The 20,346-nt window shown below is 38.9% G+C and overlaps 3 protein-coding genes across 5 annotated transcripts in view; 1 reads left to right on the forward strand and 2 right to left on the reverse strand.

The window, feature by feature from the left end:
• Positions 1 to 10,766, forward strand: part of LOC6572688 (eukaryotic translation initiation factor 4E type 2) — a 47,379-nt gene extending 36,613 nt beyond the window's left edge. The window contains exons 3-4 of one of the 3 annotated variants that reach the window (XM_015166562.3): positions 9,769 to 9,917; positions 9,993 to 10,255. In XM_015166562.3, the coding sequence (XP_015022048.1) occupies positions 9,769 to 9,917; positions 9,993 to 10,080 (237 nt within the window). In that variant the 3' untranslated portion in view covers positions 10,081 to 10,255. Of the gene's footprint in view, positions 1 to 5,225; positions 5,613 to 9,768; positions 9,918 to 9,992 lie in introns of those variants that run through there. The other 2 variants (XM_015166563.3, XM_015166564.3) reach the window with 2 other exon arrangements.
• Positions 10,767 to 11,601: 835 nt separating this feature from the next.
• Positions 11,602 to 16,166, reverse strand: LOC6572687 (structural maintenance of chromosomes protein 1A). The gene is made up of 11 exons (XM_001998757.3): positions 15,638 to 16,166; positions 15,437 to 15,585; positions 15,210 to 15,378; positions 14,122 to 15,144; positions 13,492 to 14,061; positions 13,169 to 13,424; positions 12,803 to 13,107; positions 12,637 to 12,743; positions 12,077 to 12,580; positions 11,829 to 12,006; positions 11,602 to 11,772 (listed from the first exon to the last, which is right to left on the reverse strand). The coding sequence occupies exons 1-11, from the start codon at positions 16,034 to 16,036 to the stop codon at positions 11,710 to 11,712; spliced, it is 3,723 nt and encodes a 1,240-aa protein (XP_001998793.1). The 5' UTR covers positions 16,037 to 16,166; the 3' UTR covers positions 11,602 to 11,709.
• Positions 16,167 to 16,507: 341 nt separating this feature from the next.
• On the reverse strand, positions 16,508 to 18,967 carry LOC6572686 (heat shock protein 68). The gene has a single exon (XM_001998756.4). The coding sequence runs from the start codon at positions 18,579 to 18,581 to the stop codon at positions 16,659 to 16,661; it is 1,923 nt and encodes a 640-aa protein (XP_001998792.1). The 5' UTR covers positions 18,582 to 18,967; the 3' UTR covers positions 16,508 to 16,658.
• Between the last annotated feature and the right edge of the window lie 1,379 nt (positions 18,968 to 20,346).

Below are 20,346 nucleotides of genomic sequence, written 5' to 3' on the forward strand. Positions count from 1 at the left end.
TTGAGAGTGCTCCAGAGAGACTAAGAGCCAATGTATTTATGCTTCGCATTCCGTTTTACAAGGACCATTTGCCCACTTCTATCCCAGTCTCTCTGTGTCCCTATTTCTATCCCATTTTCCCCACCCCCCTGGCCACCCGGAGCCAGCCTGTGTCTATTTTTTAAGCCCCACTGTGTGCTGCCTGAGGGCGGAGCAGCTGGAGTTTGCATTGGCATGAGGCACTGCTCGACCTCGACTCATAAATCGAGCGCTGTGCCAGCATAACAATAAGTCACAGCTACACATATACATGGACACACACACACACACACACACACACTTAATACAATTCTCTTGTATCTGCACATACACAAGTACTGGGAATTGTGGTCGACAATATGGCACCCAGTAGTAGTTGTAAAGCTTTTGTTAAATACTGAAATCCAGTTATTAGTTAGAAAACCTTTTTCTCCTAAAGTAAATGTTTATTGAGCTTCTGTGAACTAAAGTATTTACAACATCTTAACTGAGTACAAACGAATTAATTACAGAAAATTGTCATTGTTTGCCATAATCAAAGTCACAGGCAAAATTTATAACTGCATAGGCGAAAGTTTTATAATTGGATTAGTTTGCAACCAGTTTGTTATTATCGTGATAAACACACCTGAAAGGCAGCTATTGTGTAAGAGTAACATACGTCGCTCAAGTCCGAGTTTCACGTAGTCTGGCACAGCCGGACGGAGTTTTGTGCATCTAAATAGGTATTCCTTTATAGATAGCTAAAATTAGCTATCATATACATATGTTATAAATATGAAAGGGATACAAAAGCGAAATACACATTGAATTTCAGATATGCTGAACAGCCTCAGTTACAAAGCAATAAAGTCGCTTTTAGAGTGTTTGCTTGAAGGGGTATACCGAACGGAGCACTTGAATATGCCACATTCCTTGTGTGTGCGTGAGCGTGTGCGTGTGCGTGCGCGTGTGTGTGGGTGGAATTGAGGCGTCGACACTTGGCCGGTCCAAGGAGCGGACACCATTTGAGCAAACATAAAAGCATTGTAAACAAACAGAGACCAAGCTTAAGATCTACACACACACACGCGCACACCCACATCGTGTATGTCTGTGTGTGGGTGTGGGTGTGGGCGGAACGTACAGCCAAGCCCCAAGCATAAAGTTAAACCGTTAAAATTGGCTTACGTGTGAGCTTGGGGACATAGAAATAACCCAGAGCGAAGTCTGTGTGGGTAAACAGGATACGCAACTATTGTTGTCATGTTTAGTAATATTGTATTGCTGCTGCTGCTGCTGCTGCTGCTCTTATCAGCATCAGTGCTCAGCGATTTAGTTTGGCTGTCACTTTGCGTGGTCCAAGGATTTGAGCTGCAGCCAGGCGTCAGTCACTTGGCAGCATTTTCAACTGGAACTCTGCTGCGAGTTACTTGTTGGCCTTACTCTGCAGTGCTTAGTAAGTCTTCAGCGCTTTGATAAGGCGAGCTACTTCGTCCTTCACAGATTATGCAACGACTTTTCGCTGCTGCTTTTAATTGCAATTCACGAAATTCTGACACTGATAAATTCCTTGACATTTGCTGCAAAGATGCGATTGACATTGAAGTAACGCATCAGCAATGCAGATATATACACACACACACAGATGCAAGCAATCGAGCTGCTGGTTTTGCTTGTGTCTGTGTATGACATTCCCTTTTGTCTGTTATCCTGCAGACAGTCGTCAATTTGCATAATTTAATACTAGCAGGACACACGCACACGTAGGTCTATTGACACTCACATGTATGCGTGCACTTGTGTGTGTGTGTGTGTGTGTGTATTGGGGCTGTGTGCACTTTCATAAAATACGTTGCGGTCTGCATTGTCCATCAGGCACAATTTGCAATCGAGCTGTGTCCTTGATTTCCGCACGCGCCACTTATATATCGAATATGTATATCTCTTTGTCTGTATCTGTGTGTGTGTGTGTGTGCGTGTGCGTGTGCGTGCTTGAAAGGTTGAGTATTTGAGTGCGGTCGTTATAGTCCCATACTCTAATTGAGTTATATCCGCAGCATGCATACGAATGTGCACGAGTTTAAATGCAGCCCGAGGTGCACGCCCACACACACACAGGCAGCCCAGACATATATACCAGAGAGAGCAACCGCACGGCACCTCTCTGAGCACAACCGCAAATCCTCAACACGCGCCGAACAACTGACCATCTGAAAGCTGCCTACGCAAAGGAGCTTTAACGGCAATTGTATTGGGGTCGTTCGCTTCGGGTGTTTAGTCACCTGTTTCAATTCAGCTCAATCGAAACCTCTCAATCGCCCATGCCCAGATCAATCAGAAGGCAACTCTTAGTATGTCTGGACCTCTTTACTGGCTTTGCATTCGCCAGCCTTTGTTTCCATTGTCAGAAGAAATTAAACCATTAAAGCAAATCGAGCCTGTTTCTAAGCCTAGGAAAGGCGGCCAAGTGCCACTTGTGCTGCTGGCCAAAACCAGAGTCATAAATATTAAATTTAGTCAACAGCTTTCCCAAGAGTGCCATCTGACCCCCCCTAAGCCACCCCACTCAGCACCCGCCGCCCGCCATCCGCTCCCATTCCACAGTCTAATATGGCCAATCTCCGCGGCGAATCAAACTAATTTGCATATTTTGCGCACTGTCGCTCTCGCTCGCACTCTTTCGCTCAGTCTTCGCATCCGGCTCCTTTGACATGGACCTGGCGGTGAGTCACAGCAGCTGCTCTCGCAAGCCAACGAAGAAAAATAAAACTAAATCTGCCCCTCAATTAAACTGTCATGTCAAAGGCAGCGTCCATCAATGCCCCGCCGCCCATCGTTGGTCGCCTCCAAGCTGGAGGCGCTGCCTTTGCAGTCAATCTTGGCTAATCTGAATCTTTAGGCATTGCTTGAACGCTATTCACTGTCTGACTAACTGTACAAAAACTGAGCTAATAAAATCAATTTTGTATAAATTTTTATTGAACTTGATTTCAATTGAATCAATGTTTTTCGCTTCCTGCTATTTGGACTTCGTGGAAATAAATAGTTTAGAGAATATAGCAAATTCTACGAAATAAAAAGCTTTGAAAGGTCACGACTTAATTTAAATCCAATTAAATTCATTTTTTATTTGCATGGTCCCTTTTTTCATATTCGCTGTTCATAGAAATAAAATTTCATCATTCTACAGTTTTATTAATTGTATTGATTGTAAAAGGCGTTTCAGCCTTTTTGGTTTATTTTTGATACACATTTATTTAATGCAGGCGTTATTGTTATTTTTACAAATTAACTTATTACGGAGCGGGCAGTAAAAATAGCTGAAAGCGACTAATTGGAGGCGGAATTTCCAGTGAGCCCAATGAAGGATGATAACATCCAACAGTGCCGCATGGCTTGGCCAAACGGCGCCCACATAAAATTACACATATCTATATCTATATATTTATAACCTTTATATACAGTCAATGTAAATCAAATATTTACATATCGAACGAACTCCTCTTAATGTCAAACGACAAATTCATGTAGCGCACTTTTTGGCGCGTGCGAAAACTGCATTGATGCAAATATTTATTTGGTTTACGTGAGCTGTGGCTTGTGCAGAATATGTGAATGAAAACGTTAGAATTGACTGATTGATCAATGTATGTATAGTTGCTCAAATAAAGATTTTGTGTTGCCTCGCGTAATGCTTTTGAATAATCGTAGATGTTAAAGTTAAAGATTTTTATGTACAATCCGCAACAGCTAAATGTTATTTATATACATATATATATATTATATATTACAAGCTAGAGCTTTTGCTCACTGAATCCCTTTAGAGTCCATATTATGTAATTTACTTTGAAGACCAAATGCAACGCAATTCAATTCAACCGACTTCTCTTTGTGTTTGTGTGTGTGTGTGTGGGTGTAGGTGGGTGTGTGTGTGGCCCTTATGCCTTTGGAATTTCAACTAAATACCAAATTGATATTGTCGGCGTCGCCATCCTCGTCTGATGACGCAAATAACGCGCATAGCAACAGCTGATGTCATCTTTGAGTTGTCTCGGCGACGCCGCCAAATTAAATAAATAGAAAATTCGTCAAAGCCATTGATGAAAATTCTAACACGCGCAAAACAACAAGTTGACGTCTATATATACATATATGCACATATATATTCATAAGCCGCTGTAAGCACCACTTGAGCAAGGCACAAGCATGAAAGAAACCAGGCAGAACTATGAGATAATCATTGCATAATGCAAACCCATTAAAAATCGCTCGAAGGTCATCAACATGACATAAACAGAATACGAAAGTTGAAGCTTAACGCATTTAATGCGAAATAAATAGGAAGGAGGGTAAGAGTTGATGATTTCTAAACTTTCTTTCAAAAGCTCTTCATTTTCTCAATCTACTTGGCATGCTTCTTATCCTTAAGAAGATATTAAAATTATTAGATTCGCTAATGAGCTAAAAGTGTAAATATTAAATTTTAATTACTCTGCTGATAGCGATTAATGAGTTTCTGAATGCATTGCCTTTGTCTGGTTAATGTGCCTGTGCGATGGCTGACGTTGCTGACCGGCATGTCACTCTTGACAATCCCATTGGTTGTTGTTACCACATTCCCATACACGCACACACACACGCACACGCACACGCACATGCATATTCACACGCGTACGCACACACTCACACCGACATACGCTTGCACAGCCGCAGCTAAACCATGCCAACGCACACACATGCTCTCACATACATCCATACAGAGACGTGTCTGTATGGGAATGCAGATACATTGAGAGATTGAGACTGAGAGCGTGAGAGCGAGAGCGAGCACACAAGAGAGTAGGTGGCAGACAGTGAGAGCGTGAGCAGCGAACGGCAAGCAGATAATGAAATAGAGAGCGAGAGGGACGACCATAGTGTGATATCCTGTTGCTTGACCTATCTGAGGCGTCCATACACGTTGTCACAGACATGGCCACATTGATAATTCCGTTTCCGCAGCTCGTTTGTCGTATTGCCTGCTTTGAGGCGCTCGCAATGGCAGAACGTGTTAGTTACGTTTTATGGCCTGCAGTCAGTTGTGTGGCTGGCTAGGAGAGTTGTGCGGTTTACGTCAGCCGGATGTAGCGCGGGGTCACGAGATATGCTCCACTGGCAAAAGAGGCAAAACTTTGGCTACCAATTGTAAATTCAACTCATTTGTTTTATTCATATTTCGCTTGCAGATGAAGACCAAGTTAATGGGCCATCCAACAACAAGTACACTGCGAGCGGATGAGAGACATCGGTCACGTAGCGCCACCAGGTGCCAAGATGCAGGAGGTATGCAGAGGTAACACTAGTACCGGCTGGCGGCTCCAGCACCAGCACCAGCATCTGGAACCGAACACAACGAGTGCCTGTTCACTAATTAGCGCGTGCGATGCGCGTAGCTGGGTAAATTAATGGACCCACAGCCCGACCTCACACCACCCCAAGCCTCGCTCAGCCCAGCCGCCTCATCTCCAACACTGCCTGCAATCAGCATTGACTACACGCCTCCAGCGGGAAAATTAAATGTAGCCAAGTTTATTTTCTGAAAATGGAAGCACAGCAGTTGGAAAATGTTTGGCCAACAGACAGTCAGTCGCCTTAGTTGGCTATTTAGAAATGTGAGCAAGCAGCGGAAGCAGTACGAGTAATTGACTTTTTTAAAAGGGGCGAGCGGAGGAGGAGTCGGGGCTGCTCCCCCTTCTATAAATAGGTCGCGCACGTGTTTCCCTGCAAGGTGCTGCATGGTGCTCTCAGGAACTAATTATTTGCCTGCTTGATGTGAATTTGTCGCCAGCAATTTGTTTATTTATTTCATCATTTTGCTACTTGTAAATAGTCATTATAATTATTATATAAATTCTGTGTAACAATATCAATAACAACAAACACGCAGCGAAGCAGCAGCAACAGCAACAAAATTGAGCAACAAAATTTTTGTTATTAAATGAAATTTAACAAACAATAATCTTTATTATGAACATTAGTATTTGTGCATTAACTACATTTATAAAATATAGCATACATACACAACCACAAAACAAAAACAAAAACAACAAAATGAAAAAAACAAAAAACAAAATTAAAACTATTAATTAGTAATTATTATAATGTGATGTTATACATATATAAAAACCAATATACATATATACATATACAGTTAGTAAATGAAACAACTTTAAACAAAATGTTAACCCACAACAGATAGAAAGCAAAACAAATAGCAAAAACAATTTTATTAAGTAGATTTTTGAATTACAATTTAATAATAATAATATATAATACGTACATTATACATACAAATAAACAACAAATTAAATGCAAATAGAAAAATGAATTAATTATAAACAATATAAACTGAACTCGTCGAAAACCGTAACTAGAATTGTAAATTTTTCATATTTAGCTTGCGATTAACAAAATGTAAATGTTGTGCAAATAATAGACAATTAGCTATAAATTCAATTGAAATTGAGATTGACATAATGATAAACTAATATGGAAACGGAATAACAAATTATTAAGTGTGAGCAGCGAAATTTGGCGTCAAATTTGTCCTTAGAAATATTTGCAATTGTCTTTCATTTAGTTATTATTATATTATTGTGTGTGTGTATATTCTATAAGATCGGTGTGCAATCCGCTGTAGACATTGATTGATTGATTGATTAATTGATTGAATCGATCGATTCATTCAGCTGTACAACTATAAGCTTTAATAGCCTTGTTGATAAACAATTTCCCAATGCACATTTTCTCTCTCCTCTCAACCAAAATCAACTACTTTTGTACATTATTAATGAATATTAACAAATTATTTAATATACATATATATTATATTTAATGCTATAATATATGTATGTACTTATACTGTTAATGGCTATTACATATATACATATTTTAGTTTTCTACGTAAATCGCATTTCTTCCGCTATCACAAAAAAACAAAAAAAAAGCAAAAAAACGAAAAGTAAAACGAAAACAAAATATTGAAGCAAAATATAAAAGGGAGACAAAAGAAGAGCAAAGAGAAATGTTCAGTTAACAAATACAATTATTTAAATTTGTTTAACTTTATTTTTCTTTTTCTTTAGCCACGCTCAAAACTATGGCGAGCCCAAAGAAAAGCAAACTCGATCTAAATATTAGTTTCTATTAGTTTCTCGTATTTATATTGTTAATATTAAAAACGTTGCTTAGCTTAAGATTCAATTTGCAATAAAAACAAAAGAAAATATACAGAAATATATTATAGTTAATGTTTTTGTTTTATTTATGCAATTTTTGTTTGTTTCTCTCAAATTAGTTTTCTTTTTGGACCAGCAAATTATCTGTACAAAAGCAACAATCGAAAAATATTTAACATTAAAATACAAAATGAAAAAAAAAAAAAAAAAAAAAAAAAAAACTAACAAACAATTTAAGCGCAGAAGTTCAATTAATACAAATTAGAATTTTAATATAATTAAATAGTTACATAATTCGATATTTATATGCCGTAAATATAAAAATAAAAGAGAGCTAAATACAATTATGTATTTCATAATGTATTTAAAAGCATAGAAAAGTGAGTTTCAAAAAAAAAAAAAAAAAATTAAAAAAAAAAAAAATATGAAACAATTTGTTTCAGACTCGTAAAAGAAATTGTGTACTTTAAAATTGAATAAAATTCAAAGAAAATTCTCTAGAGAGAATGCCCAGAGTTAAACAATAGAGTTAAAACAAAGAGCAAAGCAAAAGCAAATCAAACCGCTTGACGCGTCTCCGGGTGGGAGATGAGTCACAGTTTATGATGGCCTTTATGGCTGGCTGCAACTGGGTTTGCTGCAATTGTTGCATTGATCGATGATGCGAGTTTTTTGATAGTGATCATGACGATGTGTTCGCCCCATAGATGATGCGAGTACGCATTGGGAACAGTTACTCCAACAATAATTCCAGGCATATCGAAGCATTTCAAGCACACTCAAACAGCAATCAGTAATGAAAACGGCAAGAGAACTTGATAAGAGAAAATACAAATGAAAAATTTAAAATTAAATCACAATATATTATATATACAAATTGAACGAGCAGAGGAAAGCAAAGAGGAGGGGAATAAATGCTGCCGCAATAAATGGGAAACTTAAATGAAAAACTTAGCACTTAATATGTATATGAATGAAATTTGAGCACCTGCTTCTCGGGCGACACCTGATGGGAGGATTGTTAAAAGGCCACGCCCACCGAGAACAGGCACAAGCACACGCACACATACATACGATATAAACGAAATAAGAAATGAGTAAGCAAGATGAAATCGTATATACATATGCATATGAAGGATATGTATATGTATGTATATGTGTGTTATGTGTGTATATACGTATGTATGTGTATTCAAAAGCAATAATACTGAAAAAATGAACAAAGTGGAACGCAGTAAAAAACAAAGGACAACAAAAAATTAAAACATTAACATGAGCATAAATGAATATTTATATATATTTTAATTGAAGTTACAACATATACCTTATATATTATATATGTATAACTATATTTAGTCCAAATAAATTAATTAGCGAATCGAGCGTTGATGTAATTGCTATGCAAGTGTTTAATATTTACAAAATATTAAAATTAAAATAAAGAACAAAAAAAAAACAACAACAACAACAAGAACGAAAATGTGCAATTGAAATGCGTTTGAAACAAAACGTAGAATAGAAACCAATATACGCCAGCAGATATATATATATGTGTATATATATAAACATACATACACATAATATACAATCCTATATATACATATATATATATCTGAGTGGCGTCAAGACTCAGAAAAAGCGAAAGAAAATCATGTAGTTTCCGTGCACACTCCGTAAAGTTTACAACAAATTAAACAACTTTACCATATATATACAGCACACACATACAGACTAACACACACACATAGACATACACAAACCTAAACATTAAATCAAAACTTAAAAAGAAACTTTAAACTGTACTTATTATAAACAATTATAACAGTAAAAACAAAAGAAACAAAAAACGGTTCTACTCAAAATCTTTGAGCAAATACTCGATAATTGTTAAAAATGTTTAACTATACTATAACACACTCTACAACAAATATATATGATTATATATATTTAAATAAAGCAAAATGAACCGTGTAAAACTTCATATTAACGAACATACTTACATCTATTATATTTTCTCCTCGTTAGACAATTTAGTTAATTATTAAAAGTAACAAAAAAAATCTAATTAAAAAAAAACGATTACAATTAAGTGTTAGTCTTATATACATACATAATTATATAAAAAATGAAAACAAACAAAAAAAAAAAAAAAAGGAGAAAACGAGAAACGGTCAACAAACAATTTCAAGTGCGATAACCAAACCCAAAACAAACAAAAAATATAAATAAAAACAAAAAAACCGAAAATAAAATTTTTAAATTAAGATTTCAATTGTTTCGCCTTTTGTGTTAAGGAACAACTAAAACAAAAAATTCAATTTGTTTTGTTTTATCATTTTGAATTTTTTGATTGGTCAGACATCAAAACGATTTACTAACATTGATTGAAAAATAAAAATTATTAAACAAAAAAAAAAAAAAAAACGAACGCTGAACATTCTTTTCAATTCCTTACACGCGGTTGGCTGGCTTTCAGGCTTCTATTTGAGGCATTCTATTGTATTAATTTAAGGCTTAAGAACACATTTAATAATCCCATTTACCTATGCAGGAGGATAGCTTATCTGTATGGAATCGGACTGCCACTGATATGACCAGTACAACTCGTATCCGTGATACGTTACGCAGGATATTAAATATACCTCTAACAACTGCAATGGAGTATAAGATACACTGTGATAGCCTTAAATACGTTTCAATGTAAGTATGAACAGCCCGAACAACCATTTCGATATTTTCAGCATCTCACATCCTTCTCAATAATGACTGTAACAGGCCCCACACTCGTTGTCGCATACTGAGTAGTTCGTTGTATAATAGAAATTTCAGACATATTAGATATGTCCGATCCTGGCACCGTTAAAACGAATAATGATGAAGATTATGCATGGGGAAGACTGGGCTGGGCAAGCGACACTCAAGCTTTGGCAACTTTATTTAGTTCTTGAGCTAATTAATTAAACAAAATTTTTCTTTCTTTTATTTCGCAGTAATAAAGGCGCATTGAAAAGCTGAAATTCAATGAATAACTACAAACACAAAACAAAAACAATAAATAGACAAACAGATGATTTAGCCACTAGCAAATGGAGCAGCGTTACCAATACACAACAACAACAGCATCAACAACAACAACAACAGCATCATCAACAACCGAAACACTAGCAAATCCATACACACACACACACATCTAACAAAAAGCACAAAACGAACAACATATGGACAGCAGCCTCTAATGATGATAATTATTACCCTGTCGATGGCGATGATAATGAAGAGACAAACGATATACCACATAGCCAAAGTCCTCAATCATTACTCCCATCCAGCCCGTTTCAAAAATCAGTATATAGCAACACAGTTTAATATCTAAGCGCGAATGATACAAATCTTTGTATTTTCATCGGGTTTACAAAGTCTATTGTATATATGAAACGCAATGAATATTTTAGTTTTTATGTATAAAGTTTACATTAGCCATTCCCAATTAAGTCAAAATCGAAATTCAAATTGTAAGCGGAAATTTTTAACAAAGTTCAACAAAAATAATTTACTTTTTTGTATGTTTTGTATACTATGTAATATATCATAATTACCGTTGACCTTTTCTTTAATATCTAATCCTACCCACAAAAAAAAAAAAAAACAATACAAATCCCAAATAACAATTGTGCTAGTACGAATAGTTACAGCTTATTGAGCAGTAGCAGCCTTTTCAGAACTTAGCTTATTGCCAAGCTAGGATTAAGATAATAATGATGATGATCATGATCACCATATTACCAGATGCAGCAGCCAGCACCAACAGCTAGGAATTACTATATTTATCTGTTTGATATGATTATTTTTAAATTATGATAACTGAATAATCAAATTGTTTGTTTTTGTTCATCAAGAAATACAAGTTTTTTACATGAAGAAAAGAAAAAACGAAAAAGTAAATATTGAAACGAAAAGAAAAACCCAGTTGTTTTACCTACATATTTAACTATATGTATATATATTTATACTTGCCTATAATAGTATATGTATATATCTCATATGCCCAAAATCACCAGTATCACCTATACATTATCCCACTATATATACAATTCTCCCCACAATCACAATCAGACTTTTACAGTACAGTACAACCAACCCAACAGATGCCTAATAAAGGAAACTATTAAAGTTGAAGAAATTATTTTCAAAATAAAATGACTTTTCTAATTCAAAGGTATGAGCACTTGGGATTCATTTTCAATGAACAGAAGAAATGTTCCTATACAGTTTATTAAGAAATTTTTATGGATTCAAAGAGATGTTTACATTAAAATATAGGGAGCATTAACAAGACCTTCAAAAGAACCCACAGGCGTAAGTACGAGATCTAAAAAGCCCATGATTAATATCTACAAAATCATAAAACTGTTTATTCTTATTAAAATTGTAGTTGTCTGAAATGATCTGGATTATAAATAACTTATGCATAACTCTACTTAAAATCTGGACGTCATTTGTCCTCATAGCAAGTTAGATCAATTATGTAGACGTTAGATATGAGACAATCGCCTTCCTGCAAATGAAAAATTTGTATTCATAAATTTGGTAAACATATTAAGTTCTACGTACCGCAGGTGTGATGCCGATCAGCGCATCAGCATGACCATAAAACTCCTCCTTCAGGGATATGACAATAGTCTGCAAATTTGTTGTGTGATCTCGAATGTATGAAGCGACTTTGCCAATGTTTGTGTTATCTAAAGCGGCATCGATCTCGTCAAGTACGAAAAATGGCGCTGGATGATAGCTTTGAAAGTAAATAATATTTGTCAGCAATTACATTCCCAATTTGTCATGTATTTATAGACCGCACTTACCTGTGCGTAGAGAAGAGTAGGGCCAGAGCAGCGATTGTCTTTTCTCCACCGCTCAAATTACTCATTGGCTGGAAGCGTTTGCCTGGTGCGACACAATTGTAATTAATGCCATCCAAATACGGTTCTTCGGGATTATCAGGCCCTATGTATGCCTGAGCGGCTTCATTGCGAGCCAATTTCTTGTAAATACCATCGATGGCATCGGATATATGCTGACAGCATTGCACGAATCGTGACGAGCGCTCGTTCTTTACTTTCTCGAATGCCGCTTTGGCCTTTTTGGCTTTACGTCTGGCATTCTCAAACTCTTCGTTTGTAGATTGGACTTTCTCCGTAACCAGGTCCAGTTTTTGCATCGCTTTCATATTTGGTGTTTGTATTCGCTCCAGAACATCTAGCTTGCTTTGCAGATCCTTCTGCAACTGTTCATTGGTTTTCTTGAAGGCAGAGTCGTCTTTGAGCTTGCATAGTTCGCGTGGAAGCGACCGATAGTCAACCTCGATTCTAGAGTAGGTTCCAATGTCAATATATAAATCTGCGACATACAGGCAAATACTTACAGATTATCGTGCATCGCTGATGTCGATGGCTCCACGCTGTCTACATCGCTTTGTCGCACTGCATCATCTAGAGAGCCACGCAACAAGGGCACCGCAATGCAATCAGTCTTTGAAGTAAAAAGCATATTTAATACAAATTGCAATCTGTTATTGCCGCCGTGCTTACTTTGGCCTGCAACAAAATGTTTTGTCGCTCGTTCTTCTTGGCTTCTATTTTCGATTCAATTGACGACATTTGGCTGCCAATATTGTGTATTTCCTTAGCCAGGTTCGCAACATCTCTGCGCGCTTTTGAAATGTCCTCTTCCATGTCATCAACAGCTTGCTTCTTCGCTTGCTTCTCCTGCTTGAACTTTTCCATTTTCTCCTTCTCTTCATCCATTTCCTTTAAATACCGCGCTTCGGCCGCTTTAAGGCCTTCCAATGCATCTTCTTCATCTTGCACGCTGCGTTCCCATCGCTCAACATTCTCTATAAATATGAAATGATGTTTCAAATATTGAATATTAAATACTATTAGACAATAGCTCACTGCGCGTGTCCTTTTGCTTCTCAAAGTCCAGCTGATTGTTAATTCCATCGATTTGCTGCTCGAACTCGGCGCGTTTGCGTGCCCTTTCCTGCTGCATTACCAGCTCACGCTCTTCGTATTGACGAATGTTCTTGACACCTAGTCGCCGACAGAAATCGGCAAATACTTTGTCCTCCACATTATTCATGTTCTCTTTGATCTCTTGTATGTGCTCTTCACGGTCCTGCATTCGGCGCTCGATTTCACTTATCTTGGGCTGTAAGCAGAATAACGGGCTTGAGTAGAGAAGTGTTTAGAAATGCTTTGACTCGGATGTCACTTACCCCGAACTCATCCAGCTGGCTTTGCACTTGTTGCAATTGGTTATCATATTGGCTAATGGACTTCTTTGATGACTCCAAGTCAACCATGCTGTATTTCAGACGATTCTCGAGGCCCTTGATCTGCGATTCAACTGTTGCCAGCTCACTTTGTTTGCGCGACTTTTTCACCAACTCCTTGAGCTCCTCATTAAGACGCTCCTTCTGCATTTTGAGTTGCGCCATGTGCTTTTCGTCCCATCGCTTCGCCTTACGCGCCAAATCATGACTGCCGCCAGAGATGAGACCGGACTTTTGATAGAATGTGCCGTCCAACGCCAGCGCATCAAAACGTGATCGATCAATTTCGTAGGCTACTTTCATGGCATCCTCTGGCGTTTCACAGACCAGAGCATTGCCAGTGGCAAACAGAACAGCGCGTTCAATTTCTTGTGGCTCGAATTTGAGCACATCAAACACCAGCCGAACATTACGTGGTTCACTGATATTCCGGAGACGCTCTTTTAATGGTTTGACTTGCAGGTAATCCAGTGGTAGAAATGTCTCCACCTCAAGCATTTGCTCTTTCAATATCTGCAAAAGCAAAGACACTTTAATAAATCAATCGAACTCTGATTTGGCTACACAACTAACCTGAATGCAATGTCGCGCGGTTTTCTCTGTGTCCACAATTATGGCTTCCATAAACTTGCCCAATACCTTTGTAACGGCCACGTTGTAGCGCTTGTGTGTGGGCTGACACATGTTAATCATGCGGTCGTACACACCGGGTACTTGCTTCTTGAAGAGCTCAACCACTTCCTGCTTCTTTTTACGACGAGCATCCTCGTGTTTATCACTCTTGGCATCTCCCAGCTGATCGCGCACATTCTCAAGCTCACGTTGTTTTTCAGCTATTTTTTCCTTTGAGCTCCCCACATCACGTCTCAGTTCATCCTTTATACGATTTTGTTCTTCTAGCGCCGCTTGAGACGATTTAATATGATCCATCAGTTTATCTCTACGCTTAACTGCTTCTTCGCGCTGCAATGAGAGCTTCTTGTACGATTCCTCCACGGAAGCTCTGCGATTTGTTTCTCCATCAAGCATGTCCTGTTCGGATTTTTGCTCACGATTAATAGAATCCAGCTCAGAACGATATTGTGTAGCAGTTGCTTCGGCCTCCTGTTTCAAACGATCATATTCTTGTACGAGACCTTCCTCCATGTTGACGCTTTTACCACGTCTCTGGGACTCGTTTTCAATCTCATCCTCAAATCGCTTCTTTAATGCCTCGACGTCACTCAATTGCTTTTCCAGCTTTTGTATATCTTGCTGATGTGCATTGTCCGCCTCCCTAGCTGTTTCCAACGTCTTCTGCAGCGATATCAACTTCTTCTTGCAATGTGCCACCTTTTCCTTTGCCTTGATGTACAATGGACGTCGTTTATTAAGCTGCGTCTCAAACTCACGTATCTCCTGATCAATTTTAGCTAAGTCGCGTGTTAATTTGCCAGCTTCCTTTTTCTTCTCGCGGAGCACCTCGTCAGCAGCTTCTTTGCGTTGCTCTACAGCCTTCAGCTCTTGCTGTTTCACTTCCAAGTCAGCAACATACTTCTGTATATCCTTTTCAACGTGAAATAGGCGAAACAATTGATATTCCACTTGCTTTTCGTTCTGTAATTTAATCAAAGAAAATGTGATTCTTAACTGTTGAGACAACAAGAAAACCTAAGTCCTACATATTCATCTTGTAGTCGTGTATAACGTTCGGCCTCCATTTTCTCATGTTTGGCTTCCTTCCGCTCGGCAGCAATTCCCTTTTTCTTCTGGTACGTAAACTGTGTCTCCTCTTCGGCGACAATCATTTCCTGCTTAAGTCGATTGTAATCATCTTTTAACAGACCCGATCTAAAAATATGCTGAAAATGAATAATCTCAAGCGCAGTTGATATGCTTTGCGGCTTACCCGCTAATTTCTTCGAAAAGAGCCGTTCGCTCCTTGGGCGTCTTCATGGCAATGTTTTCCACGGCGCCCTGGAACACTAAGAAGTTCTTTGCTTTCACATTGATGCCCAGTTTTTCTAGCTTATTAAGGTAAGTATTGCTTGACACGCTCTAGGGATTCAAAGATTAGTTTCTGTTTATAAAACATTTTTGTGCCGCATACCTCGCCATTTATTCGGTACTCCGAGGATCCGCTTATTACGGCACGTTGAAAATCCATGTGCTTCTCTCCATCCAAAATAAATTTGGCCGTCACATAGCAGCTGCGCGCCACTGGCTTGCCAATGGATGAACCGTGTATCAAATCGTTCAGACGCTTTACACGCAGACTCGATGTTTTTTCGCCCATTACAAAACTAATTGCGTCCATGAAATTAGATTTGCCAGAGCCGTTGGGTCCAATAACAGCATTAAATTGCTTTAAGGGACCCACAACAATGTGGCCACGGTAGGACTTAAAATTTTCCATTTCAATGAATTGAAGAAATGCAGTTTCTTCTCCCTCTTTGTGTTTTGCTGTAGCTAACCCTCTATGTCCCATTTCCTCATCTTCGTCAGCCATTGTTGCTATATTCAAGTGTATACCACAACAATAAGACACACAAAAACTATATTTTTATATTTTTTCCAAGATTTTCTTGCGCCAAGAAGCTCCTCTTTTAGATTGCCATTCACTGCGACGTGACTATAGTGTTGCAAAGCATAAAACCCATAATAAAACAACAATCGAGCAATGAACAAAACATATCGATAGCTATCGTCACCATTGTGAGTGCTCCTGCTTACTTTATAACATTTTAATATTTAAATAATATTGTTACGAAGTAAAACATGAGCATTTTTATATATAACTATAACTTCAATGTATTATATATGCTGTATTTAATCTAGCCCTGTTATTTAAATATAGTTGCAAACAGCCAAACATAATTTCATAAATAAAAATGCTCTGGTCACTCTATTTGCCAGTAATTCTACCTGTGCGCGCTGCACATATGAAGTTTAAATAATCTCAATTACAACAAAAAGTTTGTTTTACTTTTTTAAAATAAAGCTTTTATTGATAACAATAATATAACATAAATATATATTCAATCTATGTATGGCTTTGGTGAGATCATTTCTCTAATAGATCACATAAATAATACTAATTCGGATTAACAGTTTTGTAACTGAGTAGAGATCTAATCAACCTCCTCAATAGTGGGGCCACCGCTACCATTGCAGCCTCTAGCTTGTTGACCACAGTGGGACGCTTGAGGACCATCGCCGCCTCCAGCTGACTGATGCATCTTCGTCATCACAGGACTGCAGACTTTTGTGAGTTCCTGCAGTTTGTATTCATACTCCTCCTTCTCGGCTGTGGTATTAGCATCGAGCCACTTGATGGCTTCGCTGCACTTGTCCAGCACGGTGCTTCGCTCCGACTGCGAAATCTTGTCTTTAGCGTTCTCGGCAGCCTCCTTCACGCCAAAGATGTAGCTCTCCAGCTGGTTGCGAGCAGCAATCCTCTGGCGATGCTTCTCGTCCTCCTCGGCATACTGCTCGGCCTCGCTCACCATGCGATCGATGTCGGCTTGCGAGAGACGTCCCTTGTCGTTCTTGATGGTTATGTTCTTGGCATTGCCAGTGCTCATCTCCTTGGCTGTCACATTGAGTATGCCGTTGGCGTCCAAATCGAAGGTAACTTCCACCTTTGGCACACCGCGCGGAGCTGGTGGAATGCCGGTCAGATTGAAAGTGCCCAGCACGTTGTTGTCCTTTGTCATGGCGCGCTCGCCCTCAAACACCTGAATTGTCACGGCGGGCTGGTTGTCCGCGTATGTGGTGAAGGTCTTCGACTGCTTGCAAGGAATGCGGCTGTTGCGCTCAATCAGTTTCGTCATTACTCCACCAGCTGTCTCTATGCCCAGTGAGAGCGGCGCGACATCGACCAGCAGCACGTCCTTGATCTGGCTGCTCTGGTCTCCACTAAGAATGGCAGCTTGAATGGCGGCTCCGTAGGCCACCGCCTCGTCCGGATTGATAGACAGGTTGAGGCTCTTTCCTGAGAAGAAGTTCTGCAGCAGGCTCTGCACCTTCGGAATACGTGTTGAGCCGCCAACCAAGACGATGTCGTGAATCTGGCTCTTGTCCATCTTGGCATCATTCAGAGCCTTCTCCACAGGCTGCAGTGTGCCGCGGAACAGATCGCCGCACAACTCCTCGAAGCGCGCTCGGCTAACCTTTGTGTAGAAGTCATGGCCCTCAAACAACGCGTCGATCTCGATGGTAGCTTCGGTGCTTGACGACAATGTGCGCTTTGCCCTCTCAGCTGCAGTCCGCAGCCGACGCAGTGCTCGTGGATTGGAGCGCAGATCCTTTTTAAACTTGCGCTTAAACTCATCTGCCAAATGATTGACTAGTCTGTTGTCGAAGTCCTCTCCGCCCAGATGAGTATCTCCAGCAGTGGCTCTCACTTCAAACAGAGAGCCCTCGTCGATGGTCAGAATTGACACATCGAAGGTGCCGCCACCCAAGTCGAATATTAGAACATTGCGTTCGCCTTTGAGATTCTTGTCCAAGCCATAGGCCAGAGCTGCTGCAGTGGGCTCATTGATGATGCGCAGCACGTTCAGCCCGGCGATGGCACCGGCGTCTTTGGTTGCTTGACGCTGCGAGTCATTGAAGTAGGCAGGCACAGTGATGACGGCGTCTCTGATGGTGGTGCCCAAGTAAGCTTCGGCCGTCTCCTTCATCTTTACCAGAACCATCGAACTGATCTCCTCCGGCGCAAAGCGCTTCTGTTCGCCTTTGAACTCGACATTTATCTTTGGTTTGCCGCAGTCGTTGACCACTTTGAATGGCCAGTGCTTCATGTCGCTCTGAATCTTCGGATCATCATATTTACGTCCAATCAAACGCTTCGCATCGAAGACAGTGTTACTTGGATTCATGGCCACTTGGTTCTTGGCCGCGTCTCCAATCAACCTCTCCGAGTCAGTAAATGCCACGTAGCTGGGCGTGGTGCGGTTGCCCTGGTCGTTGGCTATTATCTCCACCTTGCCGTGCTGGAAAACACCAACACAGGAGTAGGTGGTTCCCAAGTCAATACCAATTGCAGGCATTCTGGATTTTTCTTCTGTTCTCTTTGATTGGAAAAATTTGTTTATGCTTTACTTTTCAAATTTCCTCTTTTCAGCACTTTATGTGTATATAATATTTTTCAAGTATTTTATTGTCACTGATACTTTTGTTTAATACTTTTTGTTTATACTTTTCGAAAATATACGTTAGCTTTTCAGCTTTTCTTTGTTTCGCTTGTTGTGTTTTCACTACAATTGCTTGCTATGAACTGTGATGAGGTGGAAATGCGCACTGCTATTTATACTCAGCCGGTCAGTGGTGGAAATTTCGAGATTCCCCTCAAAGAGAGAAGAATGTTCGAGGCAATTCGACACTGTCGACAGTGCGATTCGTATAAAATGTGTATGTGTGTGTGTAATGCCGAAGGGGAATGACATTAAACAGTCATGTCGAATATATAAAGTCAAGCGTTTGTTATTGGTTTGACAGTCGATTGACCCACTCAGTCAAAACTTACCTTGCTCAATAATTTGTTAACAACTATAAAATTTAGAGTCTAAATTTTTAATGCTCGCATGAACAGATTTTGTATGGTTAGATTAAATAAAAGTACTTATTGCATTTTTGTTTGTTCTTTAATAATTTAAAAACTTTGCAATTGGGTTATTCTCTGTTTGCTCTTGTAATTTGTAAATCAGATCAACCAGAAAGTTTGCCTAATCTAATCCTATATATATTAATATCATACATACATAAGTATATCATACATATGTACATATGTATGTATTTATATCTTTAGTACTCTGGAAAATACTTTCTGGGTTGTCAAATTGCTCTGGCACATAGATTGTTTGTGTGTATATGCTACCAAAATTGCACAATTTTTAATGGAATATACTTACATACATACATACACTATGGAAAAATACATGCATATGTCTGTATATGATATGTATATCGTCCATAAAAGAATGAACTCATACTTCTTTGAAATAAAGGAACTGAGTAGATAGTACTTTCGTTCTCTCTGGAATCACCATGACAGTTCTGCCTCTTTTGAGGGGAATCTCGAAATTTCCACCACTGACCGGCTGAGTATAAATAGCAGCAGTGTTGCCAAATCAGCTATTTTGTAGCTAGATCTGGCTACTTTTTAAGGCCGATTGCTACAAAAATTTTCAAACAGCTATTAGCTACAAATCTGACTATTTTCAAATATTAAATTTAGCTAAAATGCAAGCGAACTTATAACAAAATTCGCTTTTATACTTTTTAAATGTAAATGATTTAAATGTACTGAGCTTTGTGTAGAATAAATACTACAACTGAAGAATAGGTAAGCTTTCTAATATGCTATGCAAAATTCATTTCTTATCAGTTTTTATAGCCTGACCCATTGACGCCATCATTTTGTAAAAAACGCATTTCAAGTACTAGAGACTTGTGCTTTGGAATGTACACACATTTTAGCCATGTGATCACGTTTTGAAAGTTTCATTAAGATTGTATGTCCACAAAACATATGGATTACGCCGATATGGCAAATGTTGCTATGAGTATAGCGTTCCACCACTAACCATAGAACACATAGACCAGACAAGTAGTGTAAAGCGTTTTGCACATTTTTTTTCGGGAGCTATCTCCCAGACACTTCGTATTTGCTCGGCTCCTCACTTTTTGGGTTCGGGCTACGAAAAAATACGAAAGCACAATCATTTCGCTTCATGCGCTCGACCGAGATGGTCGACTGTTGAACAAAAGATCCCTCTGCGCTGAATGTTTCTCTTGCTCTCTCTCTCTCTCACG

The sequence above is a fragment of the Drosophila mojavensis genome, unplaced genomic scaffold (assembly GCF_018153725.1).
Source record: "Drosophila mojavensis isolate 15081-1352.22 unplaced genomic scaffold, ASM1815372v1 contig_16, whole genome shotgun sequence".
Lineage (NCBI taxonomy): Eukaryota > Metazoa > Arthropoda > Insecta > Diptera > Drosophilidae > Drosophila > Drosophila mojavensis.